The following is a 23,770-nucleotide window of genomic DNA, read 5'->3' on the forward strand; positions in this document are numbered from 1 at the left end:
TAATGCTGTCACACTGTCACTACTGTCAGTGTCAAAAATCAGCTGTAACTGTAATGGTTTTAAAATGCTGAATTCAAAACAATCCCTTCAAGAATGAAAAAAATTAGCTTATATGTGTTTGTTTCGTTAATTTTAGCATGTAGTTACATTATCGGCATCTTAAAGTTTTTGTCCGAAAATGAAGAGGATAGATGTGAAATGACATATATGTTTGAGTATCCTCAGTATGTGGTGAGTTGGGTTATCTTTTTATCCTTTAATTAAACAAATCATAAATCAATCAAATTCACGTAAGTAAATATTTTAAGAAATGATTTCATGTGCTCTATTTTAAGCACTGCTTTTGGCACAATTGCGGCAATTTTAAATTTTATGTGTAATTTTTTTTAGAAAATTTCAAACAAAGCTGATAAAGAATTTAGGAAATATGGATTGTACGCCTATAGTGAAGGAAGGCTCACTGAGAGGACACGAAATATGTATTTTGATGGAATACCGGTACTTTTTATACCGGGAAATGCAGGATCGCATAAACAAGGTAATATTTTCTAAAAATTGTTAGATAATTACAGGTATTACACAGACAATACACACTTCACACTTATACTGTTTGTTTTTATACTTATACTGTTTGACACGAAAACCATAAATGAAACTAATGTAAATTTCGGAGATTCATACAGCTACTTATTCTTAAAAGCTTCACCGACACTCCTGTCCCTTTTGGATTTTGAAAAACCTGTCTTACTGAAAGTGTTTGTGTATTTGTCATTTTGATTGTTTATAAGGGTTGTTAATTGTTGACCATTTTACCTAAAATATTTTATTACAATATCAGGTATGACAAAATGATTTAAATAAATAGGATTATTACTAGGGAATTGGAATGAACAATTTCGAGAAAAGGTCGATACATTCACAACATACATTTTTTTTATAAAAATATGCAGATATAGGCCAGCCATATAGTGCAGATGAAGAAAAATGTAGTGCTTTTGCTAGATACTTTGAAGAAACCTACAAATTTAATGAGGATAACAATTTTGATAGAGATACCTTAGAGGAGGTGGATAGTTGGTTTGGAAGTTTTTATGAAAATAGTCGTAATCTGAATGCTCTTCAGGACATCACAGAAGATGAATATGACGAGGCTCTATATAAAGGAAAAAACACAGCTCCAGGCAAAGATTCCATCAATCGTAAAATCCTTAGACAACTAGATCCAGATATTCATAAGGAGATAATGAGCATATATAACTATTGTATCATGAATCATTTCTTCCCTGATGAGTGGAAGACAGGCATTGTAATAGTTATTCCTAAACCTTATACTAACCATCAACTACCCCAAAATTACCGTCCAATCACCCTTCTCCCAGTAATTGGAAAAATTTTTGAGAAAATTATCCAAGGAAGATTATATAATGAATTAAACCAACATATTCCAGCACACCAGTTTGGATTTAGAGAAAAATCATCTACAATCCTTCCTCTTTCAATAGTAACATCCAATATACAGGCAGCAAGATTGCAAGGACTAAAGGCCGCTGGAGTTTTCTTGGACATCAAGAAGACTTTTGACTCCATTTGGCATAGAGGATTGTTATATAAACTTCACAGAATGAAATGTTCCCCTTCTCTAATATGGATTATTGACGAATTTCTTAGAAGACGCAGGTGTATAGTTAAGATCAATGAAACATATTCCCATTCATTTTCAGTGCAACAAGGAGTTCCACAAGGTTCACCACTCTCCCCTCTATTGTATAATATCTATTGCAGTGACATATGCGACATTAGACTAACCAATACTAATTTGCTACAATTTGCTGATGACACTGCAGTGATATCATATGGAAAAAATTTAATAAAGACAATGGACTTATTGCAGAGGCAGGTGGATGACACAATATCTTGGATGAATAAATGGAGATTTAGTCCCTAACTAAAATGTCTGTAGAGGTAACTATAGGCAATTATTGTAAAAATGAGGTGGTTTCTAGAACACAGTATGTACCATAAAAAGCATAGGCTATTGGGACCGTGCAAGTTCGGCAAAGTGACCTCTGTTTCTACGCTCTGTACTTTTATTCGCACTTTTAATTATATTCGCCAATTATATTAGTCCTGGTTGCTGGATAATTGTCAAGGCCATAGTCCAAAAAAATAATAAGAAGAAAAAATAAGATGCATGTTATGTTATGCAAACGTAAACAATTGTATGTAGTAAATAAAATTAGTCATTAAAATGCAGTACTGCAAGCAAAATACAATTAATTAAATTTACCTTTATATAATAATTGCATATCATATCAATATTGTGGAGCAATATATAATTTTTCTGCTTTAATGACAGAAGGTATGAAATATACGTCAATTTGACAATTACAATTGACAATATGAATTATTTAAGATAGTTGCAATATTTCTCTGCGACTCGCGCACGGTCGTTTCTCGTTTCCCTTCCAAGTACTTGCACACCGCGAATAGGCATGTGACATATTAAATCCAATCTAAAATCCAATTTCAAACCCAAAACGATAGTCGATTTTTGAAGCTAAAACATCCAATTTCAACAAACGCAACCACTATGATCTGTCATTGCAACCAATCACACAGTACAGTATCGAATTGTGTATCCAAATACAAGTAGAAATTGCGTTTGGTTAAAATGAGAGGAAGCTAATTTCTAGTTGCATTTTGGATTTTGTTTGAATCTGTATCCATCCTTACTGCTATGTTATTAAGGACTATATTAGATATAATGATGTTGATGTATTTTGGTTGGATAATATGCACAATAAACCAAACGGAATCTAGCGAGCCTAGCAGGGGCGTCATTTGGGCGTCCAGGGGGGGGCATTTGCCCCCCCCCTGGCCCTAAAAAATGACTGAAATTTGCAAAAAATACATCAATATTCATCATAACATCATATATAATGTATTGTATATATAGTGCTTGCCCCCCCCAAACAAAATTTCAAATGACGCTCCTGGAGCCTAGATGTTATTGAAATAGGGTATCTAGAAAGGAATTTTTAAGTTGATTTTTAAATCTGAAGTTGGGTAAATATTGGCTTGTGTTGAAAATCGAATAAGCCGATGCCTAATAGGCTGTTGAAGTTAGTTTACCACATCATATCATAATAATTATAAAATTCTGAAAATACTGAATTTAAAACCCAATATAGCCTCATGTTTTCTTAACATTCCGTTTTTTTGATTATTTTGTTTATGTTGGATACTAAAAAAGTTAGGTACTTTAACAACTAGCCTTGTTTTTCATCAATACAGGGTGTTTTTAAATAAGTATGGCAAACTTTTAGGGGTAATTCTGTATGAAAAAATAATGACAGTTTGCTTTATAAACGTATGTCCGCAAGTGCTTCGTCTCCAAGATAGGGGGTGTTTAATTTTTCTTACAAACTGACGATTTTTTTATTGCTCTAAAACCGGTTAAGATATGCAAATGAAATGTGGTGGGTGTTAAGAGGTAGTTATTGCGCTTTTTTTGATATACAATTAGGAATTTAATATTCACCATTAGCGCGCTTACGGGTAATAAGACCCTTATGTGCGCCAATGGTGAACATAAAATTCTTAATTGTATCTCAAAAAATGCTCAATAACTACCTCTTAAAACCCACCAAATTTCATTTGCATATCTCAACCGGTTTTAGAGCATTATATAAATCGTTCGTTTGTAAGAAAAATGTCAACACCCCCTATCTCGGAAACGAAGTATTTGCGGACATACGTTTATAAAGCAAACTGTCATTATTTTTTCATGCAGAATTACCCCTTAAAGTGTACCATACTTATTTAAAAACACCCTGTACTGATGAAAAACAAGGCTAGTTAAAGTACCTAACTTTAATATTATGCAACATAAGCGAATGAATCAAAAAATTAAGTCATGTTAAGAGAACATGAGGCTATAGTTGGGTTTTAGTTTCAGTATTTTATAAATGCTAGAATATTTCACAGGGTGACGCGAGCTTTGAGAAAAAATCACAGTTTGATTGGTACACCCGGTATACACCCAGCAAACAGACCGACGTGTTAATTACGTGAATTTTGGGTAAATTTGTCACCAATATACGTAAATTGCTTACGTGAATTTCACGTGAAAATTTGGTTGGAATGTCACATTGAAAATACGTCTTTAAATTACGTGAATAACTCGTCTTCAATAGACGTGTTATTTACCTTAAATAGCAATAAAATCTTTCGGCAAATTCACGTTGCAAATACGTGTTGATTAACGTATCTTTTAGGAAATGTATATATTAGTATTCACGTGAAAGATACGTCCTCGGTTCACGTAAATAATTCGACCTTAATTAACTTATGAATCACGTAATTATTATCCTCATAATATGATATAAATAAAACAAGCATATAAAGTATTAACAATGTATTTATTTAGTAGAATTTAGAGACTTTAAAACATTTGTCCTGTATAATTATTATACAAGATAATGAACAAAAAATGGTACCGACCTAAAGACACATTAAAAAATTTGCCAACACAAAACACAACACAGGTCACTTTTTTTTTCGTAAACGTTAATACGAAAGGCATTATTATAAATAAACCCGCCTAAAATAAAACGAGGGAAATAAAGCTTTTCACGTTTCACTTTTTGTTGTGAGAAATGTGAGAAACCAGAGAAGCTGATATTAGAGGTAATGATCATCGATTATAAAAATCGATTATTTTTAAATTACTGTTAAACTATTCTACTTAAGTTGGATTTATAGTTTGACGTAGCGTAGACGTAGACGCAACGGAGACGCACTGGAAAAGATCAACACCGAATTTTGTGTACTCGTGTTTATAGATGAACGCAAGCGCCTGACGGAACGTAAGAGAAATGTAACGTAACATAAGAGATGACCAACTTTCATCTTTTACAGTGCGTTTCTTCCGTCGGGCCAATCATAAGGCAGAATTTTGTTCTGTCACTCAAAGTGGACCCGCCCCGCCCCCTCATTCCTTGTGTTGTGTAAAAAGTTGATTGTCAACATATTCGAATTTTGTTAATTATTTGATAATACAATGGATGTTAAGTTATTAATTTAATAAAAATATATCATAGAGTCATTTCAATATTTCAGATAAATAGTTGTTTATCAGCCTAATTCGTGGTTATCCACACATATTTATACGAATGGTAAATCCAATAAACATTTAAAGACCAGGAAATGAAACAAAATAGTTGGAAATTCCACGGCATGCGGCACCAAAGAGCATACTTTCGTTTATTTCCTAATCCATGTAACACACAAAACAGATAAATATTATAATAAATAATAGTATAAGTATAAATAAATAAACACAAAGTTTGTTTACTGTTCGTTTAATTTATAGGCTATGTTGTTGAATAATAAGTCATTGTTTACTCTTTCTACTCATGCGCAAAAATTCCGCTACGTCGATCTATAAATTGACATAATATTTTCTTCCGTCTCCAGTCCGTTTCTTACGTCTACGTCTACGCTACGTCAAACTATAAATCCAACTTTACTTTAAATTAGTATTACGATTTTTTTTTGTTTTTAAATTTCTTCTACTATTAACTAATTGGTCTTACTAAAAATCTATTTCAATACCAGAATAATATAAAAAAATAATCCTATCGAAACGTATCTATTATTCAATAAATCGATTAATTTAATTTTCGAACCAACTAAGTTAGTCACGTGATGGTATTTAAAGGAGGAGAAAGGCTTGGTAGTACTTCATCACCGCGCGCGATTTGAAAATAAGACTCAACATCATTTTAGCTCCTGTGATATTTTTAAAGAAAAAAATAGCTTCAAATCAAGGTCAGATTGAAATAGTTATGCTAAATGATCTTAAAAGCGAAATCATAAACTTTTTGTTTAAATATTGGTATTATTTACATTACTTTTACGTGAAATACATCTAATTTTTCGACGTCCATAAAATACAATGAGTAAAATTCAAGCGATACGTATTTAACCAACACCGTTGTAAAATTTTGTTTCCAAAATATTTCTCAAAATTTAACCAAAGGAAGTTATTTCTGTTTCGTGATTATTACGTGAAATAAACGTACCTTTGCGATGTAACCAAAATTCACAAATATTATAAAAAACATGTACTATATTCGTCATTATGATTTTATATTATTCTAATGTCAAACATGTATAAAGGAAGCACTAATACATAGGTGAATGATTTGGCACTGAAATACGTTTTTTCCCCTTCATTAATCACCGAGTTACGTATTCGTTGAAATTGGCCGTAAATTTAACGTAATTATCACGTAATTGGGCTGAAGTCTGTTTGCTGGGCAATGACAATTTACCTGTCTAGCAACAATATTATTACAGCGATATTGTTAAAGAATAAGGCTATAACATGTTAAAAAAATCACTTAAATCGGACAACAGGTTTAGTAAATTCGAGACATTAAAAATAACCAATTTTCAAGGTGGTGCGTCAATTTCTTGGAGAAATGTATTTGTAATAGACTTTTCAGTGTATGTATTTCTTTTTAACATAATACATTTTCTTGTAGTTCGCTCTCTATCCTCGGTAGCATTAAGAAAATGGATGAATTCAAGGACATCTTACCACTTCGACTATTTTGCAGTTGATTTAAATGAAGAATATAGCGGCCTGTATGGCCCTTTACTTTTTGACCAGTTACGTTATGTTAACGCTTCACTATATAGAATTTTGGAGTTATACGCAGACAGGCAGAAGCCTCCTGAATCTGTGGTGGTAGTTGGACATTCCATGGGTTAGTAAAAATACTTAAAAGTAAATAGTAGCGATCAACAGGTAGCAACAAAATATAACTTTGGGAGATAGTATCATAAACTTTGGCAACAGTGGTAATCTTTGAGATTATCTAAGATTAATATTTTGACAATATCATAGTCGCGCTAAATGGAAGTAATAGTAAACGATTTTATTATTAATAAATAGATATTTATAAAAATAAACCAAAATGGGTGAAAATTATATGTTAAGATAGGTATTTGCATGAAATATCTAATAATAAAACAATAATAAATAATCATTTTTTGTTGTGAAGCGAAACAAATTTCGATTTTCGCATAATTTTGGCACGGTTTTTAATGGACTTTTTCTTGGAAGGTTTCACTTTATTTTTCGTTTGATTTACTTTTTCCATTTTGTTAAACTATTGATAATATTTTTAGAATAAAAAAATCCTCCTAAAGCTTTATAAGTATACTCGCATTAGAATTCGAAATATTTTTACGTAAAATATACCTACCTACATATAACTAAAACTCACAATTAACAACAATCTATTCTTTCAAAGAGGCCAACGACTTATACAACAACAAATATATAATAAATTAACTATCAATAAACACTACTTTCCTATGAAACAACAAAAACGAATTCTTAAATTAACACACTACTGCACTGAACAGATATCGATAAAGATGACAGAACAGATTAGAGAAAATCTGTTGCCTAATTAGTTATTTAGTTATATGTTCGATTTCTTGTTAGAAATAAAAAATTTTAGTAGTTCCAAGATTACACAAAATCTAGGCATGGGATAAAAAAGTTTATTTGAAGAAAGTTTTTTTTTTCTTCTTAATGGCGGTATAGGCTCCTTTTTTCAATATTTTATTTAGTTATAGAGTAATTTCTACGTACTAACATATTTCTGAAATTGGGCTCTGTACCGCTATTCTTTATTATATGACGAATATGTGTGCCAAATATCTCGACAAAATATTCAGAATTAGAGCCGCAATCTTGGAACGCGTTTGTTGTTACCTATTGATCGCTACTGTAGCCTCCATTAATACTCCATTTTTCATCGAATGGTTTTTTATGTTTTATTCCTGTAATTTTCTAGGTGGAATTATTGCTATGAAACTGCTCTCTGAATTAGAACAACCTGAACTTATATCAGTATTAATAACCTTAGCTTCACCATTGAAAAGAGCAGCAATGAGCTTAGACTACCACATGAACAAATTCTATGAAGGAATATTTGACGAGGATTTCAGTGCAACCACTGTCGTCAGTTTAGCAGGAGGATATAAAGATATTTTGATGCATCCACATTTTACTAAAAGGCAAAATAACGAGATAATCCATGTTTCGGTAAGTAATCATGGATACAGTACATATAATCATCATAAATACAGTACACTTTGAAGAAATCAAAACTTTCGCTTAAAACTATATACAGCTCCCGGAATGAACCATGGCCGATGAGAAACGCTATCGTCGGTCATAAGCCCACCTAAACTTTACACAGACAGGATTTCTCTCACTGCCCATGGACCGCTCCGGGAGCTGTACCGGGTGTCCCAATAAGAATGGCTCTCGGCCATATCTCAGAAACCGTTTATAGTACAGCTTTGAGAAAAAAATATTTATAACAAAAGTTGCCTCGGGAAAAGCCTGGAAATTATCTTCATAATTGTAGGTCCACCGCTAGAGGGCGTAATTGAATATCAAAAATTAAAAAATCAAAATTTTACAAAATTTACCTAATGAAAGGGCACTGGAAATCCAATCATCGTATTCTTCATAAAATTCTGCGCATATTTGATTTCATCTTTCTACCTTTACAAATAAGAGGTGGAGGTGAGTGGAAATCTTCTTATGAAAAAATCTCTGTAAGTCCGGTTCTGCTAAATCGAATTTTGCATACTTGATCTTGTTGAAAACAGCTCTTTTTCGTCAATGTAAGTGTCTTATTTTCGAAACAGCCTAATAAGTAATATGCAAGCTAGGAGGCGTTATTTAATTATTTTCAGAAATCTAGTTTTCTTTGAGAAATATTAAATACAAGTATGCAGTGACTGCCTAAATGTTCAAATTGTTGCCCATCATTTTCGATGCAAGCATTTACTCTTTCAAGAATAGATTGAATAGCAACAGATTTAACTGTTTTAGACTTTTATTTATGGGGACGGATTAAAGACCTTGTTTTTTCCGCTAGGCCCACTACTCGAGAAAACATGATCTAGAATCTAGAGAATACGATACCCCATTCAAAGCATTACGAAAGCAGATATTGAGACTGCTGTTCAATCTACTCTTGAAAGAATAAATGCTTGCATCGAAAATGATGGACAACTTATATGTTTGTCTTATATACGTTTACATCTGGAAAATGTTTCTTTGTTTTTTCCATAGCACAATACTTTTCCTTAACTTGGTTTACCGGTGACATTAACAGTTGTTTAAAATTTACACGTTTCTTAAGATATCTCGAGATAGAAAAAAGGTATCGACATGCGGTCTTCGGTATTATGTTGCTAATTTGGTCTAATTTTGTAATACAGGATTAAAAATGCATACTTGTATTTAATATTTTCCAAAGAAAACTAGATTTCCGAAAATAATTAAATAACGCCTCCCAGCTTGCTTATTACTTATTAGGCTATTTCGAAAATAAGACACTTACATTGAATAAAAAGAGCTGTTTTCAACAAGACCAAGCATGCAAAATTTGATTTAGTAGAACCGGACTTACAGCCATTTTTGCATAAGAAGGTTTCCACTCACCCCCACCTCTTATTTGCAAAGGTAGACTTTAAGAATACGATGATTGGATTTCCAGTGCCCTTTCATTAGGTAAATTTTGTAAAATTTTGATTTTTTAATTTTTGATATTTAGTTACGCCCTCTAGCGGTGGACCCACAATTATGAAAATAATTTCCAGGCTTTTACGGAGGCAACTTTTGTTATAAATATTTTTTTCTCAAAGCTGTACTATAAACGGTTCCTGAGATATGGCCGAGAGCCATTCTTATTGGGACACCCGGTACATACATACATTCATAAATATGTATATGGTACATTCCATGTCAAATCACTCAGGCGAAAAATTTTGGATCTCCGATTTGTCTGAAAATTGGTATATAGCTTCTGCGGGACGTAAAAATAAGATATTTAAGATCAAAAAATCTTCTTCTTTTTTTCTCAAAATGTGATTTTATGCGATTTTACAGTGATTTGGTGTTTGTTTAAACAAATTTGCATTTTCTGTCGTAAAGTATCAATGAAAATGTTGTTCTGAAGCTATTTCCTTGTGGCATTTTTATGATTATGTATTATTACATTATGTACCCATAATACCTATTTTCAACTAAACAATGAATTCTATAAACAAAATTTTGGTCTAGCAATGGGCTCTTCTTTATCTCCATTATTGGCTAATATATTTATGGAGGATTTCGAAACTAATATTATTTCTAAACAAAATTTAAAACCCACAGTATGGTGGAGATATGTAGATGATGTGTTTTCAATATGGCCTCATAGTTCAGAATTATTGGATACGTTCCTGAATATTATAAACGATCAAGAAGAGACAATAAAATTTACAATGGAAAAGGAATACAATAACAGCCTACCTTTCCTCGATGTTTTGATCTCAAAGAAGGATATTGGATATGAGACTCAAGTGTATAGAAAACCAACACACACCAACAGATATCTCAATTACAAGTCAAATCACAACATCAACGTTAAAAAGGGAATCATTAAATCCTTATATGATAGAGCCAAAATTACTTGTTCTAACGAAAATTCCTTTTTAGCAGAAAAACAATTGTTAACATCTGTTTTATTAAAAAATGATTATCCTTTATCGTTTATAAATAAGGAATTGTCAAGATTGGATCGAATGGAACAGAACAACTTAGAACGGGATCCTACAACATTCACCAGAAATAATACGAGGAAAATATCAATACCATATATAAAAGGACTATCCGAGAAACTTAAAACAATAGGAAATAAATTCAACATTTCAACAACATTCAAAACAACAAACACATTGAGATCTATTCTATCTAAAACTAAACCTAACAATGATCAAGAAAGAACAAAGAATTGCATTTATAAAATACCTTGTGAATGCGAACAATTTTATTTAGGTGAGACATCAAGACCATTAGACGTTAGAATAAGTGAACATCAATCTTATATTAAAAATAGAGAATTTGAGAGATCTCAAATATGTCAACACGCATGGGATAATGAACATAGAGTTCAGTGGAGAGATTCAAGTATAGTCCTGAAAGAATCAGATAGTAAAAAGAGAAAAATCAAAGAAGCGGCTCTAATTATGCTAAATGAAACCAATTGTGTCGCAAATTCCTCGGTAGAATGCAGTAGGATGTGGTTACCCATACTGAAAGAGGAAGTCAATAGAAAGAAAATACCAAGATTAGTAAGTCAATAATATCGAGCTAGTACATATTTTATATTTTAGTATTACTTATATATCTAGTATTATTAATATTATTTATAATTTAAACATGTTACAAGTCAGAATTTGGTATTATTTTTTGAGAGTAAATTAATGTAAGACCAAATACTTACGATGTCGGGATAGTATCACAGGTTTTTCCTGGTTTTCCCTTGTGATTTACTATGAAGTCTCTAACGCGAGAATTTTACTGTCGTTGCATTTGGTTGTCTTTTTAAAGACATATCACATGCTATAATTTTTTATGACGGATATTCTTGAGTTGGGGTTAATTTCATGTAATCGAATGAACTATCTTTCAGTAAGTCGTCCCAGGAACGCAACTCATAAATATTGGCAATATCATTTTAAAGTCTTCTACTTTAAAATGTATAATATATGTCTGAATTGCCAATATAAATGAGTGAGATTAAATAAATTATTAGAAGAATTTTTTTGCTTAGCAACAACACTTTAGTTTATTTTAGTAATATTTTGTATTTTGACAACGGCACCCGATTTGGGCGTCGAAACGTTAATAAAATTATTTTTTTCATTTTAATTGTGGCTTATTTCCCATATAAATAATTTATCAATGAAAAATATAATATTTTAATAGAAAGGACTCAAAAATGTCATTATATGGCATTATAACAAGATATTTTGAATCAAAACAAGTTTTTGATCAAATTTTATAGTGTAAAAAACGTTAAAATACCGTTTTTTACATTTTCCTCCATTCCCAAAATACATAATCATCGATTTGGCTGAAAATTTGCCCACAGATATCCAAAAGATAGAACTTTAAGTGGTTAGAAGGATTTGAATTATATTACAATACCAAAAAAGTTACATGCAGTAATATCAGACTCAAAAGTATATATTAGTCCAGTCGGGATAGCATTTGACCTTGAATGCCGAGCTGCCCAAAATTTTATTTTTCTGATCTTTAAGGGAGTCAATAGTAGCCTAAATTTAAAATCACGAATGAATTCCTCCGTTACGTTAGCCGCCATCTTGATTTTAAAGGAGAACCTGTTTGGCTCAATATCTCCGCCATTTTTAACTTTTCGACAAAAATGGTAGGAACTGAAATTGTTCCAAATAAATCGTATTTACAATTATTACAATTTCTTTTTAATAATTTTTGTCGTGAGGTCGATATTTTCGAGTTAATTTTACTTACAGTAGACGCCTATATTTTTGACTATAATATTGCATGTAACTTTTTTGGTATTGTAATATAATTCGAATCCTTCTCACCACTTAAAGTCCTATGTTTTGTCTATCTGTGGGCAAATTTTCAGCCAAATCGATTATGATGTATTTTGGGAATGGAGAAAAATGTAAAAAACGGTATTTTAACGTTTTCTACACTATAAAATTTGATCAAAAGCTTGTTTTGAATCAAAGTAACTTGTTATAATGCCATATAATGACATTTTTCAGTCCTTTCTATTAAAATATTATGTTTTTCATTGACACTTTACGATAGAAAATGCAAATTTGTATAAATAAACACCAAATCACTGTAAAATCGCATAAAATAACATTTTGAGAAAAAAAGAAGAAGAAGATTTTTTGACCTTAAATATCTTATTTGTACGTCCCGCAGAAGCTATATACCAATTTTTAGACAAATCGGAGGTCCAAAATTTTTTTTGCTCCAAAATTGAGTGATTTGAAATGGAATGACCCATATACATATATATTTTTTACTAGATTTTCTTGGGCTAAAGTTCATAAAAAAGGTTGTCTATGATATTATGACATTTTTTTCGACGTTTCGGCAGGATATCCAGCTCTTTTTCAAGAAATATTATTGACTAAAAAACAATTTATCAAAAAATATAATATGTACTAGAACAAACTTTGACTAACCAACATGCAAAAGTTGGTTATGAACAAATAAACGTCATAATTTAAACAATGTTAGAAATGTTATGACCCACTAGGTCATAACGTTTAAAATATATGTCAAAATTAGCTTTTTGTTGATGTTTGATTTATCACTTAAACAAACAATTGTTTCCACATCATAGGCGTGCTGAAATTATTCTTTTGTGTATTTTAGATTAAATTGAACTTTATTTTGTTTAAATTTTTGACATCTTTTTTATCATTTATTGCAATGTTATTTGTTTTTATTTCCATAGACTTTTTTCTGTTATGTTCACTTATTAGGATTTTAGTTTTGTCCAAATCAAACTTATGTTTCTTTTTGTTTTTAATATTTTTAATGTTTTGTGAGGACTGTTGAGTTTTTTGTCATAAATAAAAAACTATTTGGTTTTTAGACATCACACATTCCAATGTCTTGGACTGAGAGCAACCATGTACAGATACTATGGTGTAAACAGGTTGTTATGGCTCTCAATAGAGCTTTGTTCGATAGCGTTGACATGAAAACACGACTGATCTCAACAAATACCACATACCGTAACGAGGCGTTCAAACATCATCTCATCAAGGTAAGGAAACCAAACCGAAATGTTAATTTAAGTATATTAATAGATTAATTAACAGGACGTTCTCCATAAAGGAGAATTTGGACAACATGAATCTGTACAAACGAATCAAATATGGTTCGTCTGGTGGTTCTTTGTTAACGAAGTCTATTTTCTACTCGTAGCAACTAAAACTATGGAATTAAGCCAGTACACAATCACAATAGTATATATCAAACAAACACAGCAATATGGGGAATAATGGGGAAACTATGTTTTTTTCATATTTTGGCACATTATAAGACTTATGAAGAGAAGGAGCATAGCATTTTATATTTTAGGAACTACATAATCAGTCGTGTGATGGATGACCGAAGTTAACTTTAACGTTTGAGTTAAAGTTAAGATAACTCTCAGGAATAACGATGCCCATAACTATTTAGGTAAAATTCGGTGTGATGTATCGGTCAGAGTTATGAGATAGTTATTTGATCAACGTTATTTTAGAAATATGGTTTGAGGAAAAAAGGTTGAAGTAACAAAGAGAACCTTATGTAGAAATAGTACAAGTTGGAGTGAGCGCGAGAGATAGTTCGGAACATACTACAGGATGGGTAGATGACCGTAAAAGTAAATCCCCATCGTCGGCCACCGTCGATGACCGAACAGTGCCGAACAGCAAACAGCTGTTCGGGTTCGGTCGTGTTTCAAGCGGTAGATAGAAATAGGGTTGCCAGATTGGTGTATTTTCCCACAATTTTGGGGTAATTTGAAAGCGTGGAAATTTTTGTAAGCAGAAATTGTAGTGGGGTTTTTTGGGGGCGGAAAAAATGGAGTATTTTAAGGGGTCATGGTAAATTAAATTTGCGAATGTACATAGAACTGCGTATATTATACCGGTGATTATACTCCCATAAAATGAAGACCATAGGAACTATTAATTATTTCCAGGGCCCTCGTTGATAAGTAGTATAATTTTGGTGTACTGTTCTCTTCATTTGACTACTAATTTATTAAAACGCGGCAAAAATTTAAATGTGGGGTATTTGAGCTTCAATTTGAGGGAATTTCAGTTTCTAAGTGGGGGATTTATAAAATATCATCTGGCAACTCTGGATAGAAAGCTCAGTAGATACTTAAAATAAAATTTCAACTTGTATCTCTCGATTTGATTTTTGTATCATTTTTAAAATTGTATTACCCTTCTATTCTTATTTATTAAATTATTAGCTTCTAAATTCACTTGATTTCTGTCTAAAAACAAGTCAGAAGATGAACCTAACCTTACATATCCTTACATAACTACAAAGTTATCTCATAACTTGAGGTTTAACGTCGCGGTATAAAGTGACAGTTGATATACCAGATAACTCAAGAACTGTCAAGAAATAACGCAAGTATTAAGTTAAGTATGATACATCACACCAATTCGATGATTATAACATAACTACAGGATAACTTTACGTTAACGATAACTTCGGTCATCCATCACACCGCTGAATATATCCTTATATTTTTCAAATTTCGTTAATAAAATTTGATCAGTTTTTGTTTTTCTTATGGATTGTGTTTTTTCAGAATAGCGGAACAAAGGTTAAAAACCACGAACAGTATTCTAAACTGGTCACTATCAATACAAAAGGCAAATGGATAGATGATATACGCAAAGTATACTCGATAGAATACCCACGCGGACTCCACGAACCTCACTGGAATATGGTAGGACTATCTGACCTTCCTGGTTACGAGATTTTGACCGTATTGGCCGTTAACTTGGAAGTTACTGATTGGATCTTCGCATGCAACGCTTACTACATCCAACAAACATCTAGAGCTTGGTAAGTTTATACACACATCGCAAAAGTCTGTGGATTGTTACAAAACTGACTTTACGCGGTTGACTTTACTATTTTATTATTTAGTTTATGTTCTTTTAGGCACTAATGTTTAATCTTCAATGACTTTATTTATTTTTAATAACTTACATCTAAACAAGAAGTACAACACTGAATTTATTATTAAATAAACCAAAGACTTACTTGATATTGTTTTATCTATAAAACGTACAATAATTAACACTTAATTTAACTACAACACTAATAAAACACATAACTAAGAATTCTCACTCGTAATTTATAATAACTTTTTTAATAGAAGTAATTTATTTATTTACGATACAAAAACGACTGAACTCTCCCTAATTCAAATGCACCTTTTTATATCTTGTTACAATGTTCCAGAATAAGAAAGATTATTTCGGAAGAATTCTTAGAATACAAACATCCTATTCTAGAATGACAATCGAAGGGTTATTTACACAAACTACATTTTCTAGAACAAAAAGAAACATCGAGGTGTGTACCTGTTAAAAAGGTCCCCCTTTTAAACACATAAATCAAATTTAGTAAACAAAAAGGCGTCTCAGACAGTTCGTCGCCAGAAGCTTCTGGTGTTGACAGGGCCGGCCTGGGACCGTGACAGGATATTTAATAAAAATAAAATCATATGATCTGGTCGATAATTTTAATTCTTCTTCTTGTAGTTCTTTCTCCTATCGGAGGTTGGCTATCATCACAGCTATCCGTACCTTATTCGCGGTTGCTCTGAAAATATCTACTGAGCTGCAACTATACCACTAACTGACCTCTCTTAGGTTTCTCAGCCACGAAATTCTTCTTCTACCTATGGATGTTTTACCCTTAATTTTACCTTCCGTGATGAGCCTTAATATCTCATATTTCGCACCTCTGGTAATGTGGCCTAAATATTCCAGCTTTCTTGTTTTGATGTTCTTTATCACCTTTCAATCCTTTTGTAGCCTTCTTAACACTTTTGCATTTGTAATTAGTTGGATCCATGGTATTTTCAAAATCCTTCTATAGCACCACATCTCAAATGCTTCCAACTTCTTTATATTGTCTACTTTTAGTGTCCAGCTTTCCATTCCGTACAACAAAGTCGAGAACACGTAGCATCTTAAGGCTCTTATCCTCAGCTCCAGAGAAAGGTCTCGATTAACAAGCATTTTTTTCATTTTTGTAAATGCTTGTCGTGCAATATCAATGCGTGTCATGATTTATCTACCTTGGTCATTGTTTTCATTTACCCAGGTTCCCAGATATTTGTAGATATTCACTCTTTCTACTTGTTTTCTATCGATATCTAACCTTCCTACTGTGTGTTGTTTAGAAATAATCATGAACTTGGTTTCCTTAACGTTCATTTGTAGTCCATATTTTATACTGACTTGATGTAATCTATTTACTAATAGTTGCAGTGCATCTAGACTGTCTGCAAAATAGCGGTGTCGTCTGCGAATCTTATGTTGTTCAAGATTTTTCCGTTTATTGATATACCCTCTTCTTCCTCTGATATTGCTTCCTTAAAAATAGCTTCGCTGTACAGATTGAATAACAATGGGGACAACTCGCAAACCTGTCTAACACCTCTTTTGACTTCTATGGTTTCTGTTTCGACATTTTCGATTTTAACCTTTGCTTTTTGATTCCAGTACAGATTGACAATAACCTGTATATCTCGACTGTCCACATTCTTTTCTTTTAAAAGTTCTACGAATTTCTGATGCCGTACTCTATCAAAAGCCTTTTGATAATATATAAAGTAGACATAGAGATCCTGGTTCATATCTAGTCGTCTTTGTGCGAGAACGTTAGAAGCGAACAGAGCCTATCTCGTTCCTAGTCCTCCTCTGAATCCAAACTGGGTGTCATGTATATCTTCTTCTACTTTTTTGTACAGTCTTCCGTCTATTATTTTGAGGAATATCTTAAGTGTGTGGCTTATTAAGGAGATTGTTTTGTACTGGGAACATTCTGTCGCATGTACTGACTTTGATAGTGTTACAAACGTGGACAGTAACCAATCCTGTGGTACTACTCCTGTTGAATAGATCTAAAAGTATATGCAGTGTTTCTACGTCAATGCATTTAATTAGCTCAGTGAGTATCTGATCTGGGCCTACTGCTTTTGCTGTCTTTGCATTTCTAATTGCCTGTTCTAATTCGCACATTATTATTTTCGGCCCTATTTGTTCCTGTGGTTATTCTTGTATCATTCTATCATCGTCGTATAGTTGCATTATGTATTCCTGTCAAAACTTGAGTTTATCTTTGATGTCTGCGAAGAGCTTACCATTATCATGTTTAAGTATCCCATAGTGTGCTCGCTTTTTGGTGCTTGTTAGTTCTTTTATTTTTTTTATACACATTAAAGCTGTCGTATTTTCTGCCATACTCTTCTATTTCTATGCATTGATCAGTTAACCACTTTTCCTTGGCCATTTTTATCTCTATTCTAATTTTAATTGAATTTGTACAGTTGCTCATCCTGTAGAGTTTTGTGAGTAAAATAAAACAGCAAAAGTGATAACGAATAATTGACAAGTTTTTAACAGGAGAGGAAAAAACTATAGTTTGTATAATGTAGTAAATATTCTGGTAGTTTCAATTTTGTTCGTGCTACAAAGTTCTTAGTTAGTGCATTGGAAATATTGTTTTTTATCATGGAACGACGTCATTTAAGTTTGAATGAGATGAATAGGGCTTCAAGGTGGCACGCGGCAAACTAATGTAGCTGAGCTTATGGGAGTCTCCCAAAGTGTTATAAATCGATTTTGGTGGCGTTTTTGTGACCCTAGAAGTCCAGCCGAACGTTATCCAAGACGTGAGTGCGCAATAACTGCAGCTCAAGACCAATTTTTAGTGTTAGCCGCTAGAAGACAACCTACAAATACAGCACCTGAATTGGTTAGCGACTTGCAGATAGGTTAGCGACGGGCACACCAGATAACCATAGGCCATGATACTGTAAGAAATCATCTCCATGAAGCCAATCTCTACAGTCGAAGCCCATTGAGATGTCCATCTACATCCAAAGGCAATCACGCTGCCAGAATAGAGTAGTGTCACGACTATCAAAACTGGGATGCAAATGATTGGACTACAGTTTTAATCTCCGACGAATCTAGATTTGGATTTCATCCAGATTCTCATGGAGTAAGAGTGTGGAGACGATCTGGAAATGTAGAACGCTTAATACATGTCCAGGATGTTTAAACATAGGGGTAGTATAGTAATGGTATGTTGTGGAATAATAATTGGTGGCAGAACGGACCTCGTTTTTCCAGATCGCTTCCTTATAGCTTAGCCGTACCTCGATACCATTCTTCAACCTATCATTCGTCCGTTTGCTGGTGCTGTTAGTCAAAGCTTTCACCTCATCCATAATAATTTATTGGTAATAATTAATTTAACTACACTCCTGGCCAAAAAAATTGGGACACCTTAAAATGGGTCATTTTTGATGTCTCGAATCTCCTAAACCTGTTGTCCGATTTTAGTGATTTTTTTAGTATGTTATACACTTATTCTTTAAGAATCTCGATTTAGTAATATTGTTGCTGAACATGTAAATGCCATAATATACCAGATGTAACAATACTACATACTGTGTTTTTTCCTCAAAGTTCGGAACACCCTGTGGAATATTCTAGCATTTAAAAAATATTGAAATTAAAACTCAATTATATTCTTAGGCTTTCTTAACATTGTTTTTTGACTCATTCACTTATGTTGAATAATAAAAAAGTTAGGTACTTTAACAATTAGCCATGTTCTTCATCAATACAGGGTGTTTCTAAATAAGAGCGACAAACTTTAAGGGTTAATTCTACATAAAAAAATAATGACAGTTTGCTTTATAAACATACGTCCACAAATGCTTCGTCTTCGAAATACGGGATGTTGAATTTTTTCTTACAAATTGACGATTTATTAATTGCTCTAAAACCGGTTGAGGTATGCAAATGAAATTTGGTAGGTTTTAAGAGATAGTCATTTTACATTTTTTGACATACAACTAAAAATTTTATATTCACCATTGGCGTGCATACAGGGTATATGACCCGTATGCACGCCAATGGTGAATATAAAATACATAATTGTACGTCAAAAAATGAGCAATAACCACCTCTTAAAGCCCATCAAATTTAATTTGCATATCTCAACTGGTTTCAGAGCAATAAATAAATCGGCAGTGTGTAAGAAAAAATTCAACATCCCGTATCTCGGAAACGAAGCATTTGCAGACATATGTTCATAAATCAAACGGTCGTTATTTTTTCATGCAGAATTACCCCTTAAAGTTTGTCGCGCTTATTTAGAAACACCCTGTATTGATGAAGAACATGGATAGTTGTCAAAACACCTAACTTTTTCATTATCCAACAGAAGTGAATGAGTCACAAAGCAGAATGTTAAGAAACGCTAAGGCTACAATTGAGTTTTAATTTCAATATTTTTTAATTGCTAGAATATTCCACAGGGTGTTCCGAACTTTGAGGAAAAAACACAGTATTATTGTTACACTCGGTATATAATGACATTTACATGTTCAGCAACAATATTAATACATCGAGATTCTTAAAGAATAAGGCTATAACATACTAAAAAAATCACTAAAATCGGACAACAGGTTTAGGAGATTCGAGACATCAAAAATCACGCATTTTTAGGGTGTTGTATTTTTTTTGGTCAGGAGTGTATAATATTTACATCATCATCATCATTCTCTTTGCCTTATCCCTATGCGGGGTCGGCTTCCCTAATTGCATTTCTCCACACAATTCTATCTTGGGCCATATCAATGTTAATCCCCTTTACCAACATGTCCTGCCTTATCGTCTCCCCCCAGGTTTTCTTTGGTCTTCCTCTCCTACTCCTTCCAGGAATCTGCACTTCAGCTATTCTTCGTATTGGGTGGTTAACGTCTCGACGTTGAACATGACCAAACCATCTTAACCTATGCTCTCTCATTTTGGCATCAATTGGTGCCACACCTAGACTTCCCCTAATATACTCATTTCTAATTTTATCCTTCTTTGTCACTCCACTCATCCATCTAAGCATTCTCATTTCCGCCACATGCATTCGCTGTTCCTCTTTCTTTTTCACTGCCCAACATTCAGTTCCGTACATCATAGCTGGTCTTATGGCTGTTTTATAGAATTTTCCCTTCAGCTTCATTGGAATTTTTCTGTCACACAACACACCACTCGCTTCTTTCCACTTCATCCATCCAGCCCTAATTCTACTGCATGCATCTCCATCTATTTCTCCATTACTCTGTAATACCGATCCTAGGTACTTAAAACTATTGCTTTTTACAATCATTTCACCATCCAAAGATACCATTTTATTTGTAGTAGCTCCATCTTTAAATGAACATTCCAAATACTCTGTTTTTGTCCTACTAAGTTTTAAACCTTTTTCCTCCAGAGCTTGTCTCCACTGTTCCAGTTTTTGTTCTAAGTCTCTTTCACTATTTCCTACTAACACGACATCATCAGCATACATTAAGCACCATGGAATGTTCCCCTGTATTTTCGCTGTTATCTGGTCCAAAACTAATGAGAATAAATACGGACTAAGCACAGAACCTTGATGCAATCCTACTTTCACATGAAATTTATCAGTCTCTCCCACACCTGTCCTAACACTAGTCGTTACTCCCTCATACATATCCCTCACAATCTTTACATATTCACCAGGGACTCCTTTCTTATTGAGTGCCCACCACAGAATCTCTCGAGGAACTCTATCATATGCTTTCTCAAGATCAATGAATACCATATGAGCGTTTGTTTCTTTACTCCTGTATTTTTCCATCAACTGCCTTATAATGAAAATTGCAGTTGTTGATCTACCCTGCATAAAGCCAAATTGATTCTCGGATATTTCGGTTTCTTCACGTATCCGTCTATCAATTACTCTTTCCCATATTTTCATGGTGTGGCTAAGCAGTTTTATAGCCCTGTAGTTTGTACATTGTTGTATATCTCCCTTGTTTTTGTAAACAGGTACCAGTATACTGCTTCTCCATTCGTCTGGCATTTGTCCAACTTCCATAATTCTATTAAATAGACCTGCTAGCCACCTTGTTCCTGTCTCTCCCAATGCTCTCCATACTTCCCCAGGAATATCATCTGGTCCTACCGCTTTTCCTTTCTTTATTTTTTGAAGCGCTTGAGCCACTTCCTCGTTGGTTATTTTGGTGACCATTGCTGCTACTGTATCCGTTGACTCTACAGGCTGTCTGTCAAATTCTTCATTTAATAAGCTGTCAAAGTACTTTCTCCATCTCTTTTTGACATCCCTTTCGTGAACTAGTATTTTATTATTTTCATCTCGGTGTATAATATTTACAATTTGTTAAAAATAACTAATTATTACTTTATTAAAAACGTTTATAATAAACCTGGTGCAATCGGTTGGAGATATATGAAAAATGAAAACTAATTTTTTTCACTTCGATAATTATATACAGGGTGGACCAAAGAAAAGAGTCCACCTCGATATTTGGCAGTAGTTATTAGATTTTAAGGAAATGCCGAAACAGGTCGATTTTTGTTCTAAGGGGGACACATTTTTACGATACATACATGTCATTTGTCAACCCCCTCCCTTCCACTTTCCCAAGACCTTATTTTTAAATAGGGAATAGGGGTCGTGTGGTAGTTCATTTGAAAGGGTATTCAATTCTCTATTCAGTAATATAAACATTATTATCATTATTTATACAGGGTGTCCAAAATTTTTTTTTATTTAAATAATTGACAAAAAAAAAGAAGCCATCCACCTACCTCTTGGAAGTTTGAACATTTAATTTAAGCGAAAAGCAATGTTTACTTGTAAAATAAACATTTATTTCTGGTTTCTGACAACAGGAAAATGTATTTTAAATAAAATAAATTACATTCATTCTTCTTTTTTTTGTCAATTAATTCAATTAAAAATCGTATAATTATCGTAAAAATGTGTCCACCTTAGATTAAAAATCGACCTGTTTCGGCATTTCCTTAAAATCTAATAACTACTGCCAAATATCGAGGTGGACCCTTTTCTTTGGCCCACCCTGTATAATAGAATTATTGTGATTATGATGTGATAACTTTCATTTCAGCCAAGAAGGGTTTCATCTTAGCCACAAATCCGAAATAGCCCCTTCGGTTAAGCACAAAAGGAGGTTTTTCCACATCAATATGAAATATCTGAAACAGTACCGCAATGATCTCTCCCACATAGTTTTCAGAGCGTTGCCGACAAATGAACCTGTAAGTAAACTGTTATGTCATGCACCTTATTTTTTTGTAGAAAATAAAACTTTTTGTCGACTTTACTAAGTAACAAGACATTTTCTTAACACGCACAGTACACATTACACTATCTGATTGTGAAATCAACTGTACCATGCAAATGACCATTAGTTGTACATGACATTTAAGCTAAATATTAAAAAACTAAATCTTTTTAGAACTCTAAAAAATATTGTGATTTTAACCCGCCTGCCCTTAAGTTTGCAGGCTATTGCGGTCCAAGGCAGATGCAATTGCTAGTTCGAGTAGAGACACATACTGTTTTGGGATAGTTTTATCCGCTTTCATCGACTTCATGCTGTTTAATTTAATACTTTTAAGTATGTAATTAACAATTTAAACCCAACCACTGTTTGGTTTTGCGGTTATTAGCGCAAGTACAGATAAACAGTTTTGGCTGAAACCCTCAAGGTCACTTGCTCCGCATTAACGATCTCTAGTCACTACGCTGATCTCTAGTCACTAAGTCACTATGCTTCTACTGGCCGCCTCCCCACCCACCGCCCCACCCGTCAATTTGAGTCATCACAGCTAGCTGTTCGGTTCGTCCCACTGTAAGCTCTTACAAATTCATTCATGTCTTGTCTTTGTGTAGTTTCTACGTAACTTGAAGTGCAATATGAGTTTAAAACGTAAACGAGTTGTGGTTTCTTTAGAAACAAAATTAAGTGTTACAAAACGCTTGGATAAGGGTGAGTCAGTAAAGAAGGTTGCTGCTGAACTAGGTGTTGAAGAAGTGACTGTGGGAGATTGGAGACGTAAACGACAAGATATTGAACAATGGGTTAATAAAAGTGTGAGTGGTGGAAGTGATTCGTTGCGAAAAAACTAAGAAGAAAGGAGAATATGAACAGACTTCTGAAGCCTTATTTTTATGGTTTTCTAATCTTCGAGGGTTGGGAAGTCCAATTAGTGG

At 33.2% G+C, this 23,770-nt stretch overlaps 1 protein-coding gene across 1 annotated transcript in view; it reads left to right on the forward strand.

The window, feature by feature from the left end:
• Positions 1–22: 22 nt before the first annotated feature.
• Positions 23–23,770, forward strand: part of LOC114336681 (GPI inositol-deacylase) — a 49,435-nt gene continuing 25,687 nt past the window's right edge. Inside the window, exons 1-7 of the mRNA XM_050658004.1 lie at positions 23–231; positions 391–538; positions 6,552–6,776; positions 7,878–8,128; positions 13,533–13,706; positions 15,261–15,520; positions 22,662–22,812. Of these exons, the coding sequence (XP_050513961.1) occupies positions 94–231; positions 391–538; positions 6,552–6,776; positions 7,878–8,128; positions 13,533–13,706; positions 15,261–15,520; positions 22,662–22,812 (1,347 nt within the window). The 5' untranslated portion in view covers positions 23–93. The remainder of the gene's footprint in view (positions 232–390; positions 539–6,551; positions 6,777–7,877; positions 8,129–13,532; positions 13,707–15,260; positions 15,521–22,661; positions 22,813–23,770) is intronic.

Source organism: Diabrotica virgifera, chromosome 8 (assembly GCF_917563875.1).
Source record: "Diabrotica virgifera virgifera chromosome 8, PGI_DIABVI_V3a".
In the NCBI taxonomy this organism is placed as follows: Eukaryota; Metazoa; Arthropoda; class Insecta; order Coleoptera; family Chrysomelidae; genus Diabrotica; species Diabrotica virgifera.